This window comes from Periophthalmus magnuspinnatus, chromosome 22, assembly GCF_009829125.3.
Source record: "Periophthalmus magnuspinnatus isolate fPerMag1 chromosome 22, fPerMag1.2.pri, whole genome shotgun sequence".
NCBI classification, from domain to species: Eukaryota; Metazoa; Chordata; class Actinopteri; order Gobiiformes; family Gobiidae; genus Periophthalmus; species Periophthalmus magnuspinnatus.
The window spans coordinates 8,181,208-8,204,286 of NC_047147.1; the positions used below are offsets into that span (position 1 = coordinate 8,181,208).

Sequence of the window (23,079 nt, forward strand, 5' to 3'; positions counted from 1 at the left end):
TTTTTCTTTTTGGTTGTTGTTTTTTATTTATATTTGATTTAATGAGGATTTTTACTTTAAAGAGATTCTATGCTCTTAAATCTGCATTGTAATGTGAAGCTGATGATGTATGGCTTCTTGCGTATGTTCTGCAAATAAAGATTTATATTGAAATGTAGTGTTTGCGTTTGGTGTGTGTGTGGGAGGTAACTATAACAGACATCATAGCCCATATATACTAAAGGGTCCTTGTCCTTGTGTTTGGTCATGTTCTAGTCCTGGCTTTGTTCTACTTTTTTTTACAGATTACAGCAAAAAAAAAAAAAAAAAACACTATCTGATTTCTAGAGTTATCAGATTATTGAAATGACAGGATCTGAGTTATTTTAAAATTCATTGAAGCCTACTTTGTCTTCTAAATACAACTCTAAAAATCCACAAATTAATTGACACTATTCACCAGATGTTTTAATGATCAGATTTAGGTTATGTAAACACACAACATAACCAAATCTGATTACTCTAGTTGCTGTAGTTAAATTTTAAGGTCATGTAAATGTACCCAGTGATGAGGTTTTGCTGGTGATACATCTTCGTAGGCTCCCACAGCGCCATCTACCTGTGAAACAAAGACTAGCCGGCTGCTTCTTTAATGCCTTCCTCGTGAGTGAACCGTCGGTCACGTGCCTGTCAAACCTCTGCGCAGCTGATCAGCGCAGTGGAGGAAGTATGAAGCTAACTGCCTCCGCCTAGATTAACAGCTCATATGAAACATGTACGTTGTAAACTAGCGTATGTAATGTGGAACATTGTAAGACCTTTATTGTGGAGAGTTTTAATTTAATTTCAAATAATATGAAGCAATGTTTACGAGTTATAGACGCCGCTTGCTAACTTCGGGCTAGCATGCTAGCAGTGTAGCTAGCTGTTGTTTTGATCTCGGAAATTTCTTTTCAAGACAAACTGCGCAGCATTGTACTGTTGTTGGATATCTGCGCTCGTCAAAAATGATTTCCTTTAGATCCTTTTTAAGATTCCATTGTGATTGAACTAATGGATACCTAAAGAAACAATCCAAGTGGGAGTCTTGAGCGACCAGTCTGCTGTTAGCTCAAAGGAATACACAAAGTGATTTGGACAGTATTTATGATATTCAAAATGCATGACGCCTACGAATCAGTGCCATTGCTGGAAAAGTTGCCTCTCCAAATCGACTGTCTCACGGCCTGGGGTAAGTTTGTAAACGAATACTTTAACAAGAAAACGAATGACAAATGTAACTGCTACTGTGTGGGAGTGGTCCAAGATAATAATGCCACAATCCACTACTGTTTCTGTAACGTTATGGTCGTCGACTCCTGTGATATCCTAAATTGCTAAATATAATGAGATATTTGCTTATTTCTCAGTATAAATGCGAATCAGAGCTTCTCTCTGGATTGTCATGTTCTATCACTATCGTCCTTATGTAATGTATCTGTTCTTCTCACAGAGGACTGGCTGCTTGTAGGAACAAAACCTGGACACCTCCTATTATACAGAATAAAGAAGGACATTGGTAGGAGTTCGACTTGAATATTCTAATTTGATTTGTTGTCTCTGTAAAATTCTTAAGTCTTCCTCTTATCCCTTAGCAACAAACCGATTTGAAGTGACCTTGGTAAAATCTAATAAGAATTTTTCGAAGAAGATACAGCAGGTAGATGAAATTGAAGTCTATAAATTACAACTGACGTTTTACTTCAAATGGCTGAGGTTATCACTACTATTGTTTTTTCTGTATGTATGTTCACCAATTACTATTACACTTCTCCACAGCTGTATGTTGTCTCACAATACAAAATCCTGGTCAGTCTTCTAGGTAGGTTGTTTTCCTTTTCCTTTCCATAATATTAGTTTAATGATCTTTATGCTGAACTTCACTTATTTCATTTTTTTAAACAGAAAACAACATCCACGTCCATGACTTGCTGACCTTTCAACAAATCACTGTAGTGTCCAAAGCGAGAGGAGCCACGTTGTTCGCATGTGACCTTGAGGTTTGTAGCAGATGCATTGATAAGAATGCTTGTTTTCTATTGTTCAAGTTGGTTCTTATCATAATTGTATTATGTAATCTATTTGTCGATTTTGTTTATTTTGTCCCATCAGCAAACCAGTACGGGGGAGGAGAGGCTTAGAATGTGTGTAGCAGTTAAAAAGAAGTTACAACTTTATTATTGGAAAGACAGAGAGTTTCTTGAGCTTCAGGTAAATAAAAATTAATGCTAAACTTTGAATATTTAAACATATTCAGATTCATGACAGTTTTGGGTTTGTTTATCAGGGGGATTTTGCTGCTCCTGATATTCCTAAATCCATGGCCTGGTGTGGCAACTCAATTTGTGTTGGCTTTAAAAGAGACTATTATTTAATTGGGGTAAGTAATTCTCTCTTGATAATAACATTGATGTACTTTGGAGGAAGACACAAGTTCTGTTCAGTATCTTATCTTATTAAACTTTATTTTTAAATTTAGATGGAGGGTGGTGTCGTTAAAGATCTCTTCCCCACTGGAAAGCAGTTGGAGCCTCTGGTCGCCCCGTTGGCTGATGGGAAAGTGGCAGTCGGACAGGATGACCTCACTGTGGTTCTCAATGAAGAGGGTGCTTTTACTCAGAAGTGTGCCCTCAAGTGGACAGACATCCCTATAGCAATGGGTAAGACCTTATAGGAATGTAACTGGCATTGCTGTTTTCCTATGGATCTCTCAGAGCTGTTGTCCAGATGCAGACAGATACTTCTGGAATTTGGTTCACTTTTTAATGTTTTTGGTTTGCAACTTGTTTGTGAGAACCAAAAATATTTATGATAATTTGACTGCTACAAAATGAGATTATTAGTAGATCATTTATCATTTGCTTTAAATCCATTCATTGATACAAACTGACGTACTTACAGTTCATCTCTCTGTGTGTTTTGTGATAGTGTCTTACAAGCTTACACTACAAAGTTAAGCCACTGGCATGTGATAGGTTTGGGCTCATTGTCACATGGTTGGTTACCACAACAATCAGTAATCTTAATACAGGAACTTATTTAGTATTTTGCTTTTTGAATGTTCTCTTTTCCAAAGTTCTCTTAAGTTGACAGTTGCTAAACAAACTTAATTGTTTTTATTTGACTGTTTAGTGCAAAGCTAATTTATGAAACCAGACAACTAAGTGAAGCCTTTCCTGTGTTTTAAATTTAAAAGTCCCTGTTGGAATGGTACAAAAAGAAAAAAAAAATTCACACTTTCCAGTTTCCTTATATCAAAAAGTTGTGCCAGTGGGGCTGGATGTCTTCGTGTCCTCTGTCACTACAACTGTGAATTGCCTCTTTTAAATTTAATCTGCTTCATAAACTGGCAGCTTTCATTAGTGATTTGTAGAACACGGAAACAATAACTTGCCAACCAATACAGTCATATGGCTTTCAGAACATGTTGGTACAGGTCCAAAGGTTTTACACATATCTATATAATTTTAGTTAAAAAATTAGTTAAAATCTTTACAGTCTTTACAGTTCCACAGGAGTAAAATCTTTCCATAAGTGGTAACTATTGTAGGGAAATTACATGGAGAAATAAAACATTGTCCGCTTTGCTAATCTGTCTGAGTCTGTTGTCCTCCTCAGAGCACCAGCCCCCATACATCATCGCAGTCCTGCCTCGTTGTGTGGAGATCAGGACCTTTGAGCCCAGACTGTTGGTACAGAGTGTGGAGCTACAGAGGCCACGCTTTATCACTTCTGCAGGGTGAGGAGGCCATACTGTAAATCTAATTATGACTTTTTCTCAGTGGTTATGGCCTGTAGAGGGTGTGTTAAAATGTATTTATAAATATTAGTTATGAGACTAAATAGAGATGCTATAAGCAGTGTAGTATCCTGCTTATATATTTACCCCTGTTACAAATGTTTTTGTACATTAAAAGTATGATTTTAAGACGGCTTATTGTTTATGCTAACATAGGCTATTCAGAATATTTCTGTTAGAATTTTTTTTTTTTATCTAATAGTCCTAATCCTATCTGAATATTCCTTCTTTTCCTCCACAGTCCAAATATTGTGTACGTTGCCAGTAACCATTTCGTGTGGCGCCTTGTTCCTGTGTCTATAGCCAGTCAGATCCGACAGCTCCTTCAGGATAAACAGTTTGAGTTGGCTCTTCAGCTCGCGGTGAGCACAGCAAACAGTAACTTTACTTTTAAACTTTATCATTAAAATCTTAAAAATCCAGTTTGCTCTTTGCCTTGAGGTAGGAACATTAAAATTCTCTCATTATTTAAGTAGTTCTTTGAAATGGTAAAATGCTCAGGGTTTTATTCTTGCATAATCATGATCTAAGCCAAAGCATTCACGTTTTTTATACCTCTGAGCTACTTAATAGATCTTGATCAGTTGCTTTTTTGAATATTTGGTTTCTTTGCTCTTTGTAGAAGATGAAGGATGATTCAGACGGAGATAAGAAGCAGCAGATACATCACATCCAGAATCTTTACGCTTTTAACTTGTTTTGTCAGAAGAGGTTTGATGACTCCATGCAGGTGTTTGCAAAGCTTGGCACAGGTAGAAACCCATCACAACTTTAGTTATGACTATAGTCAAAATATTTAGGTTGTTAATTCAACCAAATACCCAAGCAAATGCACTATATTTTTCTTTGAACATATCAAATATATGTTTCTTGTTGATCTTTTAATTCACTTCACAGTAAAATATTTGATATGTACACACAGTATCTTACAGTACAGTATCTTAAAAAAAAAATACTTTTATGAGGGAATTACCAAATGATAAAGATCTTTTTCATATTAGGGTTATTATCAAGCACATACTTAACTTTGCTTTGTGGGCATATTAATAGCCAGTTAAACTAAACACAGCAAAACTTAAAATTGTGTTTTGACAACTTCTTTGAACGAATCTATGCCCTCTGTTTTGTCTCTAATCTTCTAAGACCCCTCACTGCTTATTTTCTCTCCAGACCCCACTCATGTGATAGGCCTGTACCCAGACCTACTCCCTGCAGACTACCGAAAACAGCTGCACTACCCCAACCCCCTGCCCACTCTGTCTGGAGCTGAGCTGGAGAAGGCTCACCTGGCCCTCATCGAGTACCTCATACAGGTAATTAAACTGTCTAAGGTTTCAATTGTTAATGTAATCTTGATTTTGTTAATAACTGTTTGTTTTTCATTTTTTTGTAGAAACGTAGCCACTTGGTCAAACAGTTGAATGATGCTGATCCCTTCACCACCTCTCCGCTGATGGAGGGCACACCGACCATCAGAAGTCGTAAAAAACTGCTCCAGATCATAGACACGACTCTTCTAAAGTGTTACCTGCATGTACGCACTGGACGGCCAGCACCTTTATTAAAATTATGTTTGTTACTTCTGTATCTTATTTGTTCCTGTCTTTTGTTTCTTCAGACTAATGTAGCGCTTGTGTCCCCACTGTTACGTTTGGAGAATAACCACTGTCACATCGAGGTGAGTGAGGACGTCCTGAAGAAGGCCCATAAATACAGCGAATTGATCATCCTCTATGAGAAGAAGGGGCTGCACCAGAAAGGTATGATTGTTGAGCAAACCGCATTTAAAATTTATAAAAAATAAGAAATACACATTGCCACATCTACAAAAATGATCTAATAAACTTTTATTATATTGATAAATGGTTCTACTTACATTTGACCATCTTTCAGTTTTCATTGAAATCTTCTGTTGAAATAACTAATGACTTATTACTTAAAAAAAAAAATATGTTAATACATTTGTTAAATTATTCTGCAATAATTAAACAGGCTGTCCTGAGTAACTGGAGTGGATTATGTCTACCTCTCAGCAAGGATGTTCAATTTGTAGTACAGTTCATCCTTCTGCGTGGAGTCTGCATGTCTTCTCCTTTTTAATGTTTTACTGCCCCTCCCCATTTAACTGCTTTGAATATATCATCCAGATTTAGAAATAGTGTATACTACATCTTCAGTGAATTGGACATATTGATAGATCGTCTGACTTTCATTACACATCTGCTGTCTTGTGTCCAGTTCTGAGTTAAACATTGGGAATGAACTTGGTGAACTGTACTGGGAATCCCCTTTGTGTAAGCTCTGTAATGCATCATGCGCTCTTCCTGCAGTAAACCCATTACATGATAGCGGAGGTTCCCCTGTTTCTCCTGCCCTCCCACTGAGCAGAAATAATCAACATTCATATTTTCCCAAACAATGACTGTAATGAGCATAATTTGACAGAGGGTAATGATTTAACCTGGTTACATGTGACATAGTGGGTCTTTTCAGTGCCTGTAGTACATACAGTACATTTAGAAACCACTACCAGCTGTTTTGGGCATCTCAAAAACAGTTTTGGGCTTCCCAAAAACTTAAGTGTTTAATCTGGACAAGAACTTTGTTATGAAGAAAGATTTACATTTAGAGTTTGAAATTGGTCTATAACAGGAGTCTTATTGTCTGTATCCTGCTAGGCCTGTTTTTTTGAAATACGATATATTTCTGAAAGGATAAATTGATACTAATTTATGCCACTGACACAATAAACTTAAAGTAGAACTATCCCAAAACTATTTTAAATGTACAATATGGTTAAAAAACAGAAAAACGGCAATAAATGGCGGAATGAAACACTTTGGTGTTGAGTTTAAGCTGTGGAGGGTTAAATTATATACCCATATATTGAACGATAGGTTTTATATATAGTATTTATCGTAGCAAGTAAAAAATGCAATTATAATGCAGCCAACATACTGCATTATAATTGCATTTTAAGGTTAAATTTGAATGTTAACAGTGTACTTCAAAATAAAAGCCTGACCATGTTCCATTTGCCTGTTTGGGGGTTATTTTATGCAGTGGCTCTTTTATGAAACAATAAAATTAACTTTGTATTTAGAACTGCCTGACAGCCATGAACACAACCACATCTGTTACATCTGTTCTGAATGACCTTCCAATTAGATTTATGCTGGGTCTGCTAATTCCACCTTTTATTTGATGCCAAACCGTGTGACAAGCCATTTGTGCTACTCCCAAATTTGGATTAACTGCAATTAACTTTATCAAAAAGAACATTGGTCATAAGGTTTATTACTAATTTATGCAAACTGCTCGTCACTGGGAGGCAGATGTTTCGTTCTGCCGAAAGGAAAGATGGCAACCTGGCCAGAATTACATCAACAGCTTCACTATGATCCAATAATACACAAAACATAGTACAGTTTATTTGAGTTATACAATACTGACCAATGATCCACTACATGACTTAAGAAAATGCCCAGACTTGGGGTTTGAGTTTTCTTGAGTCACTTTTTGTGGTAGATCAAACCAGTCATAGAGTTATTAGTTTTCTTGCAGGATTGTACGACTCATAATTTGGCCCATTTCTCCGTTCAAGCGTCTGGTTTCCATCCATTTGTTGCTGTTTCTGTGTGATGTCATGCTGCTACACTTTCCCGGCCCGTACCAATCTAAACCAGCTGTTGTTCTTCATAGCCCATTACAACCAATTTAACCTGTTGACGGCAGTTATCGAACACAAAGCGTCAGAGATTAGAAGCAGGTTTACTTGGCTCTGTTCTCACTTCTGATTGGATCCCACAGCTCTGCAGGTGCTGCTGGACCAGTCCACAAAAGCCAACTCTCCACTGAAGGGACATGAGCGCACAGTGCAGTATCTACAGAGACTGGGTGAGTAAAGATCAGGGGATAACAGCATCACTGTGCCCATTAAAATAATTTGTCTCGTTTGGGAATACAAAATGTTAAAAAAGCATTTGGAGAATCTGTGGGAAAATCTGTGCAAAAATCCCCTTGTTTAAAACTGCTGCCACAGTTTGTGAATTACAGGGACAAAAAAAGTACAAAAAAAGTATAAACACATTTTATGTAACTACAATTAAGGCCAAATTCCATGAAGTTAGATAAGTTTAATGCTGTAATGTGGAATATTCCAGGCAAAGCAATAACATCACCATGGAGACAAACAGGTGGCAGAACCTCCACCAACAAAATGACATAGTGCACCCTCTAAAACTATTAGGTTTTAGCGATATCACCTTTTTTGTCAAAGCTGATATAAGTTATAGTGAATACATTTATTATTTTTTTTCCCCACCCACAGGAGTTGAGAACCTGGGCATCATCTTTGAGTTTTCCCCCTGGGTGCTGAAGATCTGCCCAGAGGATGGCCTCAAGGTTATTGGATGACTTTTTATTCTTTCTTTCAGTCTAATTTATCTGACATCTTGAGTTTCCTTCTGTCCTGTCTCCTCGATAAAAGCATTCCTTTAACTCTGCTGTCTGCTGCAGATTTTCACTGAGGACCTGACGGAGGTGGAGTCTTTGCCCAGAGATAAAGTGCTCAACTTCCTGAAAGAGGGCTTTAAGGAGCTGGCCATACCATATTTGGAGCACATCATCTCAGTTTGGGACGAGAAGGGCCCCGAGTTTCACAATGTCCTGATCCAACTGTATTTAGAGAGGGTGCAGAGCCTCATGAAAGCCTTCCTCAACTCATTGCCCGAAGGTTAGACAAGAAAACTGTCTGACTCAGTGTTTCCATTAAAATAAGGGGTGACTTTTACCCACGTAGTCTAATTTTTGCTTCCATAGTTTAACAGGAAATTGATTAAATTATTGATAACTTCATGCTTGTTGTACTGTCATAAGCATATAGAATTAACTACATTTAATCCATACATTTTATTGAAAGTTTTCTATGAAGCAAATGAGACTACTGTTGCCAACTGACGCTAGAGTGAAAGCTTGTCTGGCTTTTGATATAAACTGTTGCTTTGAGACTAGTTTTGTTTCTCATGCAGGAGTCCCGGCTGTGGCAGCAGGTAAAGAACCCGGGACATTGGGAGAGTTCAGACACAAACTCTTGTCCTTCTTGGAAGAGTCCAACAGCTATGAACCAGAGAGGCTCATCAGTAACTTTCCCTTCGATGGTAATTTTTTTTTTCTTCACAAAACAATTACGAATATAATCAATTAAATGCTCACTCTTAGAAAATATCAGGTAATAGTTCATAGTCTATATGCTGTTTTAGTACAGTTACAGAACTAATTCAACTAATGACTTCTTTAAAAGGTATTGCATTTGGGTGTTATTTTTTTGTAATTTTATGTGTGTGAACGGTATCTTTACTTGGTGCAAGTAATTTGCATAATATAGACGAGATATATATTGATTCTACATTATCTTGATCATATAAATTCATTCAAATATCCAAGAACTGCAGATGGAAAGATTTCTGTGCACTGTCCTTGTTTTAAATAAAAAATAAATAAATAAAATACCACTTGCTGGCATTTCCTGGTTGACAGCAATTGGTTAAAATATTTAGTTTTCTCCCAAAGCATAACAAAGGAATGACCAACAACCTTATGAGTAATAATCCTGCAGTGTGTGTGATCATTTGCCTTCGGGTGTGCCTTTAAACCAAAACTCCTCTTAAAATCCCATATGTTCTTTATAAGAGGAATTTCTTACCATGAGTTTATGTATCTGCCTCTGCTCTTGAGGGTGTAACCTGCTCTTTGACCTGGTTTTCCGTGTCCTGTAGGCCTGTTGGAGGAGCGGGCGCTGCTGTTGGGACGGATGGGTAAACACGAACAAGCCCTTTTCATCTATGTGCACATCCTGAAGGACACACGCATGGCCGAGGAGTGAGTGCTCTCAAAACACAACACATCTCTGTTTAGTTCAGGCCCTAAAGACAAATGCTGAGGCGTGTTAAAATCATCTTTTTATGTGCTACACTAAAGAGCTGCGGTGGCCTGATTGTGCCAGCCTGATTACTCTATTACACCGCTTTATACAAACAGAATCTCCTGTTATTCATTCAATTTATCATTTTAATTTCATCTGTCAAGTTAAATGTACAAAACACAACTAGTAAGCTTGTATATCAACATAGAACTTGAAAGTTAAATCCAAGTTGAAAATGATGGCCTGAATGTGCCAGTCTGATTATCTGTAAGGTATATGCATATGGACAGTGCAAAAATCAACAGAAAAAACACTATCTTTTCTACTTTGCTTACAGATACTGTCGGAGGCATTATGACAGCTCAGTCGAGGGAAATAAAGATGTAAGTATTGTATTCATTTGACTTGCATGTTTATGCTACTGATGCTTGGTCTACATGTGATTTCCAGAGAGGACTTTGATATTAACATTTGACAAAGGCATTTGATAATAAATTTAGAGACTCTTTAATCTTATTGCCATAGGTGCAGTCTTCAAATATACCATCTCTGCTTTATTATATAATGCTAGTTAAGACTGTAAGTTGGTAGTTATTTATAATTGCATAATGATGCTTTGAAAAAAGATGGGTTGATTTTTTACGCAGAAAAGCTGGTCTATTGATTGACAACTTTTCTACATGGGGTATTTTTAAAGTTAATATTAATTGTTTTTATTTATATGTGTGTGTTTCTAGGTGTATCTGTCCCTGCTGAGGATGTATCTGTCTCCTCCAGACGTCCACTGTCTGGGGCCCATAAAGATGGAGGTGTGTGAACCTCAGGCCAATCTGCAGGCTGCACTGCAGGTCTTGGAGCTCCACCACAGCAAGCTCAACACCACTAAGGTACATTGCAAAGAGTTACAGTATTAGTGTGTAGATGGAAGCACTCTTACAGTACTGTTTTTAGATTTAGTAAAACTGTTGATTTTGTTGCAAAAAGTGAAGCTTACTACTAAAAATAAATTATATACAAGTAATGAAATTATAAACAGCCATTTTTGACACAGCTAAAGTGTTTTCACTGTTTTCACTCACTTTTAGTGACGCTCCACCAGAAATGTTACATAGTGTTGTTTAAAAAAAAAAGAGACATTGGTTTGTCTCAGTTTTATTCGCTATATTCAGTCTATTTGCAGCTCTTGACAGTCTAAGAAGCTGATTATCTGCTGTGTGAGAACCTTAGAGAGGAAGAGTCAAACGATGTAAAGTGGAATCCATGTTATTACAGATTTCATGCATTTTAAATTAGACCTGTTTATATGTGGCCTCCTGCTGTTAATAGTGCTGCGCTTGACATGAGGTGCAGCTAAATCACACATTTCAGTTCCTTGTGTGAAATTAAAACTACTTCTGATTCATGGAAGTAGGATTTGGGTTGTTTTTAGATAAAGATAAGAGGGCGACATGCTGACAAGTGTAATCACGTCGCTTGTTTTGTGAAAAAAGGCATTTCCTCCCGGGATCTGTCCTCCACTCTGAGGTTTTGAAATATGTGCTTTGATTTGTGTTGTTTGTCTCTTATTTTGTTGTTACCTGAAAAAGTAGTCATTGATTAAAGGCTGTTGCTGTTTTCATCCTTTTCTTACAATGCAAAACATAGACACTACAGCATGCATTGCCTTTTACCTGCAAAAGTGTATTATTATATTAAGTATTGGTTTAAATTACTTCAATTCAAAATGTTAATTAAAATTTTAGATTACATTTTTCTTATCTAGATTTTTACTTATTTCATGTTTGAGCCCATACCATAGACCTTATATACATTATACATTATTTAAATATCAAATGACTTCTTTTCAATCTATAGCTCTCACTTGCAAAAAGGTTAAATAGCTTGAATGTTTGCCAGGGTCTTGAATAATGGGGATATCCTGTGTGTCTTTCTCTCTGCCAGAAGTTGGGTTGGGTTTAGAATTTTTCAATTTTTATATTTTTGAGTGACACAATTTATGATTAATTACAATTGGCTAAACAGAAGTTATGATTCACTTTCATTTACAGTATGTTAGGTGTCTGTTCTTCTAGTATGCGGACCGCTTTATGAAATCTTACTTTTCTTACAGCCAGATTGGTTTTGAAGAATGGAATGAATTGATAAAATATTCTGTATTTTTTTTTAGTTCTTTCTATTGCAGAGTGATCATAATAATCACACAATAGTTGACTTGAAATAACTGATAAATAAGGAAAGATTGTACAGTTACACCAGTTGTTGTCTTGGTAACAGTCACTAAATACAGTAGATCAGCTGTAAAAAAAATTTTCATTTATTTTTGAACATTGATGTAGTCCACATACAATGAGTAATCTTTAAAAGCAAACACTCCAGGTTTATCAGTACATTTTGGTCCAAGCTTTCAAAGATCCAAGTCCAATTTCGTGTCCCTGCATCTTTTCTTATTAATTTACTTAATGTGACCTCTCATTGGACCACTCTGGCCCTGCTCCCAGAATGCACTCTGCCAAAGCTGTAGAGACTGAACGAAAAGCCCCAACCTCTTTCATGAAGCGAGGTTTTATTGTCAAATCTTGTTTTTAATATTTCAGTTGCATCAAGGTTTGGAAGCAAACCAAACACTCAGATAAGACATGGAAATTCAACTTGACGTCTAAAATGGGTTACGTTAATGTTTTATACAGGATAAACTCATTAGACTTTACACTATGACCTATAGCAAGTGATGAACTCAAAATGACGTCTTCATTATGTTTGTGGGTGGGACATTTTTGGCAGCAAGTAATAACTAAACTACTAGATCAAAGTGTCTCTAAAACTGCTGTTCTTGTTGGGTGTTTCCAGTCACTCAACATTGTTCATACGGGTCTAAGGAAAGAACAATGGAAAATTGGTTAACTGATTACTTTTGTTGCTGGTTCTGATTAAAACGGTGCAAATGATTTTGGAGTGTATCGGGGATGCAATGTAGATTTTGGGGCGTCATGTTATACTACTGCATTTTATAACATTAATTAAACTTAACTGGAGGAAGACTGTTTAATTTGAGATGTTTATAGCTAATCTTTCAAATATTTATAGCCAGACTTGATTACTGGCACTTAGAGATGACAGAATCTCAAAGTCTGAACACTGACAGGTTTTTTGTGTTAAAAGGCACTGATTAAAGTTTGTATTGTGTGTGTGTGTGTGTGTTTTTAATAAGGCAAATTCAAATCCAATTAAAAAATAATCAATATGGGTTTTTATCATGCCCCAGCCCCAATTTATACATTTTTATCTTAAATTTTCATTAATTATTTTGCCCAACATAACAAAAATGAATAACATAAATAAAGTACTATGCATGCGTCAAATATTTGCATGCAAACAAAAAAACAGCAGTGCGTTCAAACAGGAGTGAGAAAAGGCAAATTAATCCTCTTTATTAATTGTTAATGTGACTATAAAATAATAATGACTTTTTGTTTTGCAGGCCATTAACCTGCTCCCAGCCAACACTCAGATCCGTGAGATCCGAGTGTTCCTGGAGAGTGTCCTGGAGGAGAAGGCCCAGAGGAAGCGCTGTAACCAGGTCCTCAAGAGTCTGCTCCAAGCTGAGTTCCTTCGGGTCTGTGCTCACTCACTAATTTATGATCTAAAGAGTTATATGCCTAGTTTATAATGTATTGGTTGAGGTCCCAAACTTTTTCTTTATATTCGACACCTATCCATGGGTTTCAGAATCATAAAACATTGGGACTGTCGCTACAGCACTTAACAAATTAAAATAAAATGTTACAGCTTTTGAATGGTGAAAAGTGTCACCTATTACAGGAAGCTAAATTAAAGTGAAAAGTGATTGTTATTCTAGTGATGTAATTCAAAAGACAAAACTGATAATGGTCTTTATCATAATGTGGATTAACAAACCAACTGAATGTGTTTTGTTTGGAAGACTTGCTTCTTTCACACACTTTACTGAGTTTAGTCACTCTCTCTGCCTGACCAAAGCTCACCAGTAGGATGAGTGCGTGGGAATCCGTCTAGTCTAATTCTGCGCATTCCCAGACGACTAGCTTCCTCTTGTGTCTGAATACTTTGATGGTGGTTGGTGTTGTTTAAGCTGACCCGGTGCTCTGTGCCTCAGGTTCAGGAAGAGCGTATTTATCACCAGCAGGTAAAATGTGTCATCACCGAGGAGAAGACTTGCCGCGTCTGCAAGAAGAAAATCGGGAACAGGTACTGCCTCCTATCTTAGAGCGTTTCAGGGACTTCACTGGTCTGGGATTTTACAACTTTATCCTGTATTAACTTAACTTTATTCCATTCTCAACTTAACTACAGCTGCTTTTCTTCATGTAGATATTATTGCTTTATACATCTTTCATTTGTTCAGTTACAAGTGTATTTATTGCTAAAAGTATGCATTTCTACTGTGAGCTTGCCTCTCCATACATCTGACCTATATTTTGTGACGTCACCTGCTTGTCTCCCTGGAAATAAACAAGATTAAAGCTCGACTCGACTGCGGAACATTCGAGGAAAAGCAGTAACATGGAGGCAAGCAGGTGGTGGACACTTCACCAGAAAAGTTACATAGTGCACCTTTTTAAATGATTACATGACACCCACTGTATTGGTCCGTTGTTATAATTTCTCTAAACTGCATTATTTGAAACTAAATCGCAGGTTTATTCGTTATCAACTGAAAAAATATGTGTTCATTCCATGTTTTTCTTTGGAGCACTTTTTGGTCAAATATTATTCTCAAACATGTTTTATTCTTTTGTAATCCCATTTTTTGTTTTGTTCTGCTGCACGTAATTCATTCCAGTTTGGCTTTCCCGTTTGTACCACACTGATGTACTGCTACAATCACGACCTTCTGTGTTAAAGACCTACTAGTTCACTTTGACACCTTGCGCTGTTGTTAATCCTCGGTGTATTTTTATCCCTCTCATATCCATTTTAAATTTTCACCTGGTGTATTCTTGACTATATATAACTAACTGTGTAAATTGGTTTTCTTTTCCCAGTGCTTTTGCCCGTTATCCCAATGGAGTCGTGGTGCACTACTTCTGCTGCAAAGACCGAAACACCTGCCCCACAGACCAGTAGCTATCCACTTCCTATTCAGAGTAACTGGATCCTGTGTACCCCAGTGGAACAGGCTAAAACAGGGACAAGACCTAAACATATCGTTACCAGATTGACTTAGTGTGGCTTCAAAATGCACCAGATCTGTGTGCCTGGAAACTAGAAGGAATTTCTCAGGCACATTGCACAAAGAAAAAGAAAAAAAACATTGGCATTCGAAAGGCATGTGTCAGTGTAACGCTAGCAGGATTCTCCGGACTTAATGTGGGAGCTAGAGACGAGACAGGAGCGAAATGCCAAATGGACCAAGCCTGGAGGTAACAGCAAAAACTCATAGTGCAAAACTATTTTTTCTTCACTCCTGTTTCCTATGCCATAGACTCTCTAGGATAAATGTTAAATGCCTTTCTGAACAATCAAATTCAATGAAATGTTGACTCTACATCAGTTTATCATGTCATCCTTATCCATCTAAATATTCCAGGTTAAGCGAACATACATGTTTTAAATTGATTAACCTTAAAAACTAAATTATTTGCTTTGGATTAACGCAAAATAATTACATGGAGAAAGGTGGCATGATATATGTATTTAGGATCAGCGTTACATTTTTGGAGTGAAGATTGTTCTTGATTTTAACTGTTCGGTTGCAGCATACATGATTTGGGTTTGTGAAATTTGGGAGTCCATAGACAGAAGAAAATCTACACTAATATACTAGTGTTTATTGGCAGCATATCACTAGATAACAGCTCTCTGTAACCTTTAGGTAATATTACGTAATACTCAGATCAGGTTTAGAAGGGTAAATATTTCTACATTGGGTAATTAAATACATACATTTTCGGTGACATTATTTTTTTAAATGTAAGTAGTAAAAGGCTGTTTACAGAATATCTCTACAATATAAAGTTTGGACAGTCCTTACTTTCTTAATTTTCACTGAGATTTTTAGTAAATGGGATTTGAATTAATTTTGCAACATCCATAATACATAAGATTGGTTAAACCTTTCACCAACTTTATCTGACACTTAATTCCTAAAAACAAATGTTATAGGGATCGTAAGAGGAGCTGACTGCCTATGGATGACCTATGAACAACCATGTTACATTAACCTTAGTGTTTTATTATTTTTTTTGTCTATCTGCCTTCTCTTTTACATAACTACACAATATGAAGTCCATGTTACAGCACTTTAACAGTGGGAGAATGCCTTTTAATTTATTGTTAATAAATACTGTATAATCTGTAGGGGTGGTGTAATATTGAGACATTAATGCTAAAATCAAATATTGGTTTACAGTCAGTGAAAGAAGTAAGTCTTATAAAGCAACTGTTGTGAATATTTCTTGACTAATTTAATGCAGACATTGAAGAGTGTAAGATTAGAGGGGCGTTGAAAAGTAATGGCCTTATTAATGTGTTCTTTTTCAGATTTCAAGTAGCATTAACTGTGTTTCCTGCTTCAAACACAACACTTTGCACTCACTGCTACGACTGTTTCAGATATTTTTAGTATCAATACAATGGTGAACTGTAACACGAGAGGTACTGGCTTTAATCATTATTAATAAATACATTTAAACTATACTTATGTTTTCAAAATCTTTTTCACTGTTTGGAAATGTCTCTCCTTTTGTTTCCTTTTGAAATTCAAATTAGCAGGTATGACTTTTGAAGGAAGTAGGTGTGATATAAATCTGTCTTTCCTACAGTGAGGTGTTAAGAAATAATTACAATGTACAAACAATTGTGTTTGCACTAGAACAGGGAGTTTTAAATTCTGTTCAGCAGTGTTCTATATATCGATGACTTTATGTTATGTTTTATTGATGAACCTGCTAATTCCTTGAGTCATCTTTTTCAAATCCTTTTTACTTTACTTTTCAAACTTGCATTAATTTCATTGGACAATTTGGAGACAGCGTGTCAGTTTAGTTTCTTTAAAGAGGAAAGATAAAAGAACATAACTATAAAGACCTCTATTGACAACATGTTGCAGGTCCAGCTTGTAATTTTGTAGTTTCAGTCTCCCCAGATCCACTCCAGCTGGAAAAAACGGTCTCACAACTACAAGAAGCAGAACATTTGGTCCCACACAAATGATGAGGTGTGCCAACAGGACTCTGCACACAGGACCAGCCTTAGATGACCCCCCCCCCCCTACTCCCCCCTAGTCCCTTCTACTCCCTTCTACTCCCTTCTACTCCCCTCTACTCCCCTCTTCTCCCCTCTTCTCCCCTCTTCTCCCCTCTTCTCCCCTCTTCTCCCCTCTTCTCCCCTCTTCTCCCTTCTTCTCCCTTCTACTTCCTTCTACACATTTCTCTTCCCCGTACCCCTTATGCTCCCCTTCATCTGTGCCAGGGGTCTAATAAATGTCCCAAATGGAGATGTCAAACACTGAGGTCTCATGGATTTGAAATGACCATGTAAATTAAGTTTTTCATCAAATCTGTGCGCACACTTACACACACACTACAGCAGACTCAGGAATAAACCCGCAACTAAATCTGGACTAGACCATGACTAAACCAAAGTCTACTTTTGGACTAAACTCTGGATCAAACCAAGACAAAGACCCTAAAATCACGTGTAGCATATTAGAAGACCTTTGTCTATTGTTGATATGAGATTTTACTATTTCTTTTAAGATAAGAGCCTATTACCTTGTCTTTAAATATAGTTGTTTCCTGATCATGAGCTCAGACCCTGAGCTCCACCCGAAACTGAGTCGACAATAGCCACAATATGACACAACGTCTGCTGGAAAAACTACCTCGCACTTCTGTTTTTCACTGATTACCCACACAGGGAACATGTTTTATGTTTTAGAGTGTGCCACCAGCATGTAGGCTAAAAGTAAAGGCTAAAAGGTATTTCTGTGTAAACCCCTCACAGTGGCATCCATATAATACTGTTGTATATTTGGTACTTCCATTCAGTCAAAATCTATATCTACCTTATTGTTTGCCTCCTTTATTTTATATATAGTTTATATTACCATTATCAGTAGCTGTTTTATGTTGCAACAGTTTGTTTTGTTTAGTTGTAGTTTTAGGTTTGTTGTGACTGAAGCTGAAATTATTTGTACCTGATGATAAACTAATGGTGAATCCTCAGTCTTGATACTACTGATCAAGAATTTATCACCCAAAATTTAGAGATGCTCTCAGAGCTCTACACTGCAGTCGTCCACTGCTCCTGACATGTCGTCCTTGTGCTATTGAAGGATGGTGTGAAAGGCCCTTTCACAAGGTTTATTATTTTTTGTCTCCGTGTTAATTATGTTTTCTAATTGTGAATATCTTTTATTATTGTGCTGAACTTTGCAGATGAGTCAATTTTATCTTCAGAATAATGAACTACTTTGACCTATATCCTTAATGTCTACATGAGGGTATCAACAGCAGAGCCTCTCCAAGACTGCACTTCTTGTGTGAGGTTCTTTTTGGTCAGCGGTGGACAGTATAAGTAAGTATGTGATGGAGCTAGCATAAATTCAGCCTGGAAGACTTTACTCTGCTCCCATCTGCTAACCACTTTTCCATAGTTTACCTGCTCCTTAGCCATCACCACCTCATATTACTCCTCCCCGTGACTAGCCGCACCTCCTCTTCATCCAACCAGCGCCTAGTCTGCTCTAATTACACCCCCATCACAGATGCTTGGCCGCTTCAGTTCGCGTCACGCCCCACCACCTCCCCAGCACCACCTCGCTCTGCATCATCTCATGATCACTTCACTCACCTCATCCTCACTTCGACCTCCACGGTCCAGGTCCTGGGGGGAAGACACCTCCTAAAAATCATCTAACTGGCACGCCCTTCATCGTAATGTCTTCTGCCGGGGCCAGAGCGCCAAAGATGACTCAATAATTCAATAAAGCCTAATAATGCTTTTCTTGTCTGAATCTTTCCAAGTTGAATTCACATTTGCCCTGGTTTGGTCCTGGTTTGGGTCCAGTTTAGTCTTGATATAGACTTATTTTGGTCCTGATTTAGTCTTGGTAGTCCTCGTTTAAGTCCAGTTATTAGGTGCTGATTTTGTGTGGTGTGTGGAAATTGGAACCCTATAAATGTGACTATGGTAATTACCCCAGAGAAGTCAAAACTGCCTGTGGATCGGTGTCGTCTTTGACAAGTGGTCATAATGTTATGACTAATTGGTATATACATTAAAATAGCTTATGGTAAAATAAGAAGTCCAAGGTATTACTGTAGGAGTCCTTGTGTTTACTCCAGTCTTTCATAGTTTGCTCAATCCTCTCACACAAGACTGAACTTGTGCATTGTTAAACCTGATGATCAGTGCTTACAACAGGAGGTTGGCCTGTGTCCAGCTATTATCACAGAGGAATTCCTTACGCACTTCGGGATCAGGAACGTCAAATGCACTTTGGATGATGGGAGAGATCCAGGCTGTTTTTACAAAGTTTGGGAGGATGGGAAAGATGAGGCGTGCTCATGGTGTGTCAATATTGAAGAAAAGAAAGAAATTCTCATGCTGATAAGGAAAACGCAGAATGTGGTACTCAAACTATGTGATGTCAAAAATGTCCAAATATTTTCCAAAGCAGCAATAACAACTATTATTATTGCTTAAAGGTGCACTATGTAATTTTTCTGGTGGGGGATCTGCTTGTCCGCTTGTTTTTCTGGCATGGCATTAACCTAATTTATCTTACATTTATTATTAGTATTTTATTACTACTTAAAAAAATGCATCTTAATACATGAACAGGGTCGCATCTTCAAAGATCTGAGTTGTAACTAGACCTGGTGGTGTCAACTGCTTGTTTCCATGGAGATAGATATGTTAAATTGCATACTGTGGACTATTTCTTTCAAATAATAACATCTCCATCGACCCAAGCAGGTAGCAGACCCTCCATCAGAAAAGTTACACGCTCTTGTGCACGCTTTTACTATATCATCTTGCCTAAAATATCAAAGTAGCCTTCATGAAAAATACTTAAAAAACGAGAGTAAAAGCATTTAACTTTTCCAGCGATGACTAATTTCTCTCTTGGGGAAAATGTTGTATTGGTTAAACTTGAAACCTAAACCGTGCACGACATACCTTTTAAATGAAACCATCTACACACGCCCTCATAGAAAACCTATAGCCCTGTAAAGAACTGGATAGAAGCAATAAAAATATTAAAATCATATGAGGCATGTTGAGACAAAGGCTTATCATCAGTGGTTTGTTTACATGAATAGAGTAATAAGGTCTATGTAAAATACTTTCTATTGGATCTTGTCTCAACATGTGATGTAGGAGGAGGCCGTAGTTCCTAATCCCTATGTGTCCCTGGTCAAAGCAGGTCATGTATTTGCATAGTGTTTGCATTCCCTAACTCTCGTGACTGGATTTCCTCAACATTTGCTATGGACTAATCCTTCACACAGAGGCCTCGCCGTACGCACTGATCTGGAGTGTGTCCTAAGAATTACAAACCCATTCAGCCGGGCCTGTTAAGTGTTAGGATTCTCAAAAAATAAACACACACTTTAAAGCACTGTTTGTAAGATTCTATGCTTAAAACAACTTGTGTTTGGGAACATAATAAATGGCATACCTGCTTAAATTGCAGGTTTGGTACACTTTTAATGAAGAGCACTCCGCTATCAGGAGTGTAGATTTATCTTGGTGATTTAATTAGATGATTTACCGGTATGTTGGAGGGCCTGCTCTACATGTTGTCTGATGAAAAATACATATTATAGACTTTGTAAAGGGCCCCTCCCTGCACTGGGCAAACAGCAGTGATGGACGAAGTACTCAGTTTTGTAAAAAGTAAAAGTATTTAAGTGTAAATGTAGAGATATTGATTAAAAATGTTACATATTTTGGTTGCAATACAAATCAATTTTTAAATTTTGGTTATGAATTTTGTGCATTTATTTTTGTTTACTCAAGGCTGAAATGTGAACTGTTGAAAACTTTAGTCAGGATGTTACCACAAACAGTAAAAAATAACCCAGTCCAGGTAAAATATGTAGTGGAGTAGAAACACTTGCCCTCAAATGTAGTGATCTAAACCTGAAGCAAAATGTCTCAAACAAAATAGCTATAGTTATAAACAGAGGACATTGTCTCCAAATGGAAACATGTTCTCTTCAACGCCACTTTCCAGACCTTGAGCCTGTGAATTCCGTGAGATCAAAAGAGACTGGTCTATGTGCGTCTTTTAAGGTTATGGGAGAACTGAAAGACAGCGTTGATGGTTAGTCTGCTTCATAGACTTTTCATATCCCAGTATTTATTGGTCCAGAGTTTGTCTCATCTCTCAGCTCTTTCTTTTCCTCCTGTATATTTGAGTTGGGTTAGTTTGTGCTGCTGCTGTGGGAACATCCAGCCCTGTCTTTCCATGAGTCTCTGTTGACAATAGGTGTGGACCTCTCCTCCACATGTCCTGGTTTCCTCTGCCCACTGTTTATCACCTTTATCAAACCGGTTCAGGGCTTAACCGTCTTACACCCAAGAGAAAGTGGAGTCGCTTCAGATTAAAAGTAGAACTACACTGATGAACAAATTTAAATACAACTGTAAAGTATCATTTTTGAACAAAGACATATTCTGCTGTAAGGAGATGTTGTTTATGCCAGGAATGTTCCCCAGTATGGCATTAAATGTGTCTGTCTTGCATGCATTTGCCTTATCATTTGACACAGATTTGACTTGTAAATTATCATCTCCACTAGAAAAATTACATTGTGCAGCTTTAATATCTGACCATATATAGATCATCGTTTTATGTTTCTTTTTTATTTTGGCTATGTTACTTTTTTGAACATTTGTGTTTGACTCTGAGTTTGAGTTTTTCAAATAATTTTATTTAAGTACAGGGCTGTAGGCGGGGATAGGGGGTAGGTGGAAACTGATTATTTCATAACTGAAATTGTCAATGCGTGACAATACAGAATTAGTCAAACACACATAAATTAACCGAAATATTATTCAGAGTAAAGTAAACCATTATCAGATTGTAAAAATCTATTTTATATATGTATTTTTTAATGAATATAATAAACAGGGGAATATATGGGAGCAAAAACAACCGTCTAACTGTTTTATTCTGACTCTTTGTCCTTGTCTGTTTGAATGAAGACTCATGGCAGATGCCCAAAGCCAGATGTGGCAGTGACCTCTGCTGACCTTCCCGATTCACCAACACGAACAGCATCCAAGTCTGAGACAGAGACAGAGAGACAGACAGAGAGAATGGACAATGGTCTGACAGGATTGAGATTATAATGGGATTAAACACAAAGATAACAAAGGTGTGAAGGGTTAGACGAGTGCATTAACTTAATCTCCACCTTTTAACTCATCTGTGCAGTAACAATAACATATATACTCTCATCTTATTCTTTGTATAGTCCATTCTTTTCTGTGTTGCATTAAGTTTAAAGTATTATGCGAGGAATCCATAAATGACTTATAGTAAAAAACAAGTTTAAGGTGTTTTTTTGTATTATTATCTGTGTCTATTTTTCCATAGACAGTTCTCATTCATAGACACTCAAACCCACTTACATTTTTCAAGATTCAAAGTCCTGTACCTGCCATTACGTTCTTTTATCTCATTCACTGGATATATGGATCTCTATATTTTAAAAGGTAAAGTCTGTGTTTATAAGGAGTCCTTACAAAGCCTATTCATGCTCTCACTCCTCAAAGGTTTTCTCCCATAATCAATTCTTCTGTCTTTTGCTCTCGACTTGAGGCTCCCATTTGAATGCATAATTTAAAAATGCATATAACAGAAATAATGAGTTGTCTTGTGTGCAGTGAATGCAAGCTGAGGTGCACATTAAATTTTCTTTTAGATTACTTTGGTGAGGCAGAGGAGTGTGGGGCCAATGTGTTAATAAAGAGAAAAGATGATATTTTCAGGGAAGAGAGAGTATCCTGTCTGAATTTAAAGTCCACATTGATTCAAGCTTCACTGACTTAATCCTGCAACCAATGCTTGATGAATACCAAAACCTCCCCCTCTGTCTCACATACAGAGTTTTTGATATCATGCAGTTCTTCAGTCTCTCACCAAGAACTAGACAGTTATATTCAACCCTCAAGTTGAGTGGGCTCTGCTTGGCCTGCCTGTAATTGTAGCACAGTGTGAGGTGAATATAGGGGAGACTTAACATGTTTATATTTAAGCCTAAAGAACGACTCTCTCTCTCTCTCTCTCTCTCTCTCTCTCTCTCTCTCTCTCTCTCTCTCTCTCTCTCTCTCTCTCTCTCTC

At 37.2% G+C, this 23,079-nt stretch overlaps 1 protein-coding gene across 1 annotated transcript; it reads left to right on the plus strand.

The window, feature by feature from the left end:
* Positions 1 to 656: 656 nt before the first annotated feature.
* Positions 657 to 16,415, plus strand: vps39 (VPS39 subunit of HOPS complex). The gene is made up of 24 exons (XM_033988195.2): positions 657 to 1,210; positions 1,472 to 1,537; positions 1,614 to 1,678; positions 1,798 to 1,840; positions 1,924 to 2,018; positions 2,131 to 2,229; positions 2,306 to 2,398; positions 2,498 to 2,678; positions 3,637 to 3,757; positions 4,059 to 4,179; positions 4,440 to 4,569; positions 4,988 to 5,130; positions 5,211 to 5,351; positions 5,436 to 5,577; positions 7,628 to 7,714; positions 8,148 to 8,221; positions 8,336 to 8,552; positions 8,848 to 8,976; positions 9,595 to 9,697; positions 10,078 to 10,123; positions 10,478 to 10,627; positions 13,219 to 13,353; positions 13,873 to 13,964; positions 14,762 to 16,415. Exons 1-24 carry the CDS (start codon positions 1,126 to 1,128, stop codon positions 14,841 to 14,843), a joined length of 2,640 nt encoding a protein of 879 aa, XP_033844086.1. The 5' UTR covers positions 657 to 1,125; the 3' UTR covers positions 14,844 to 16,415.
* The last annotated feature ends 6,664 nt before the right edge of the window (positions 16,416 to 23,079 follow it).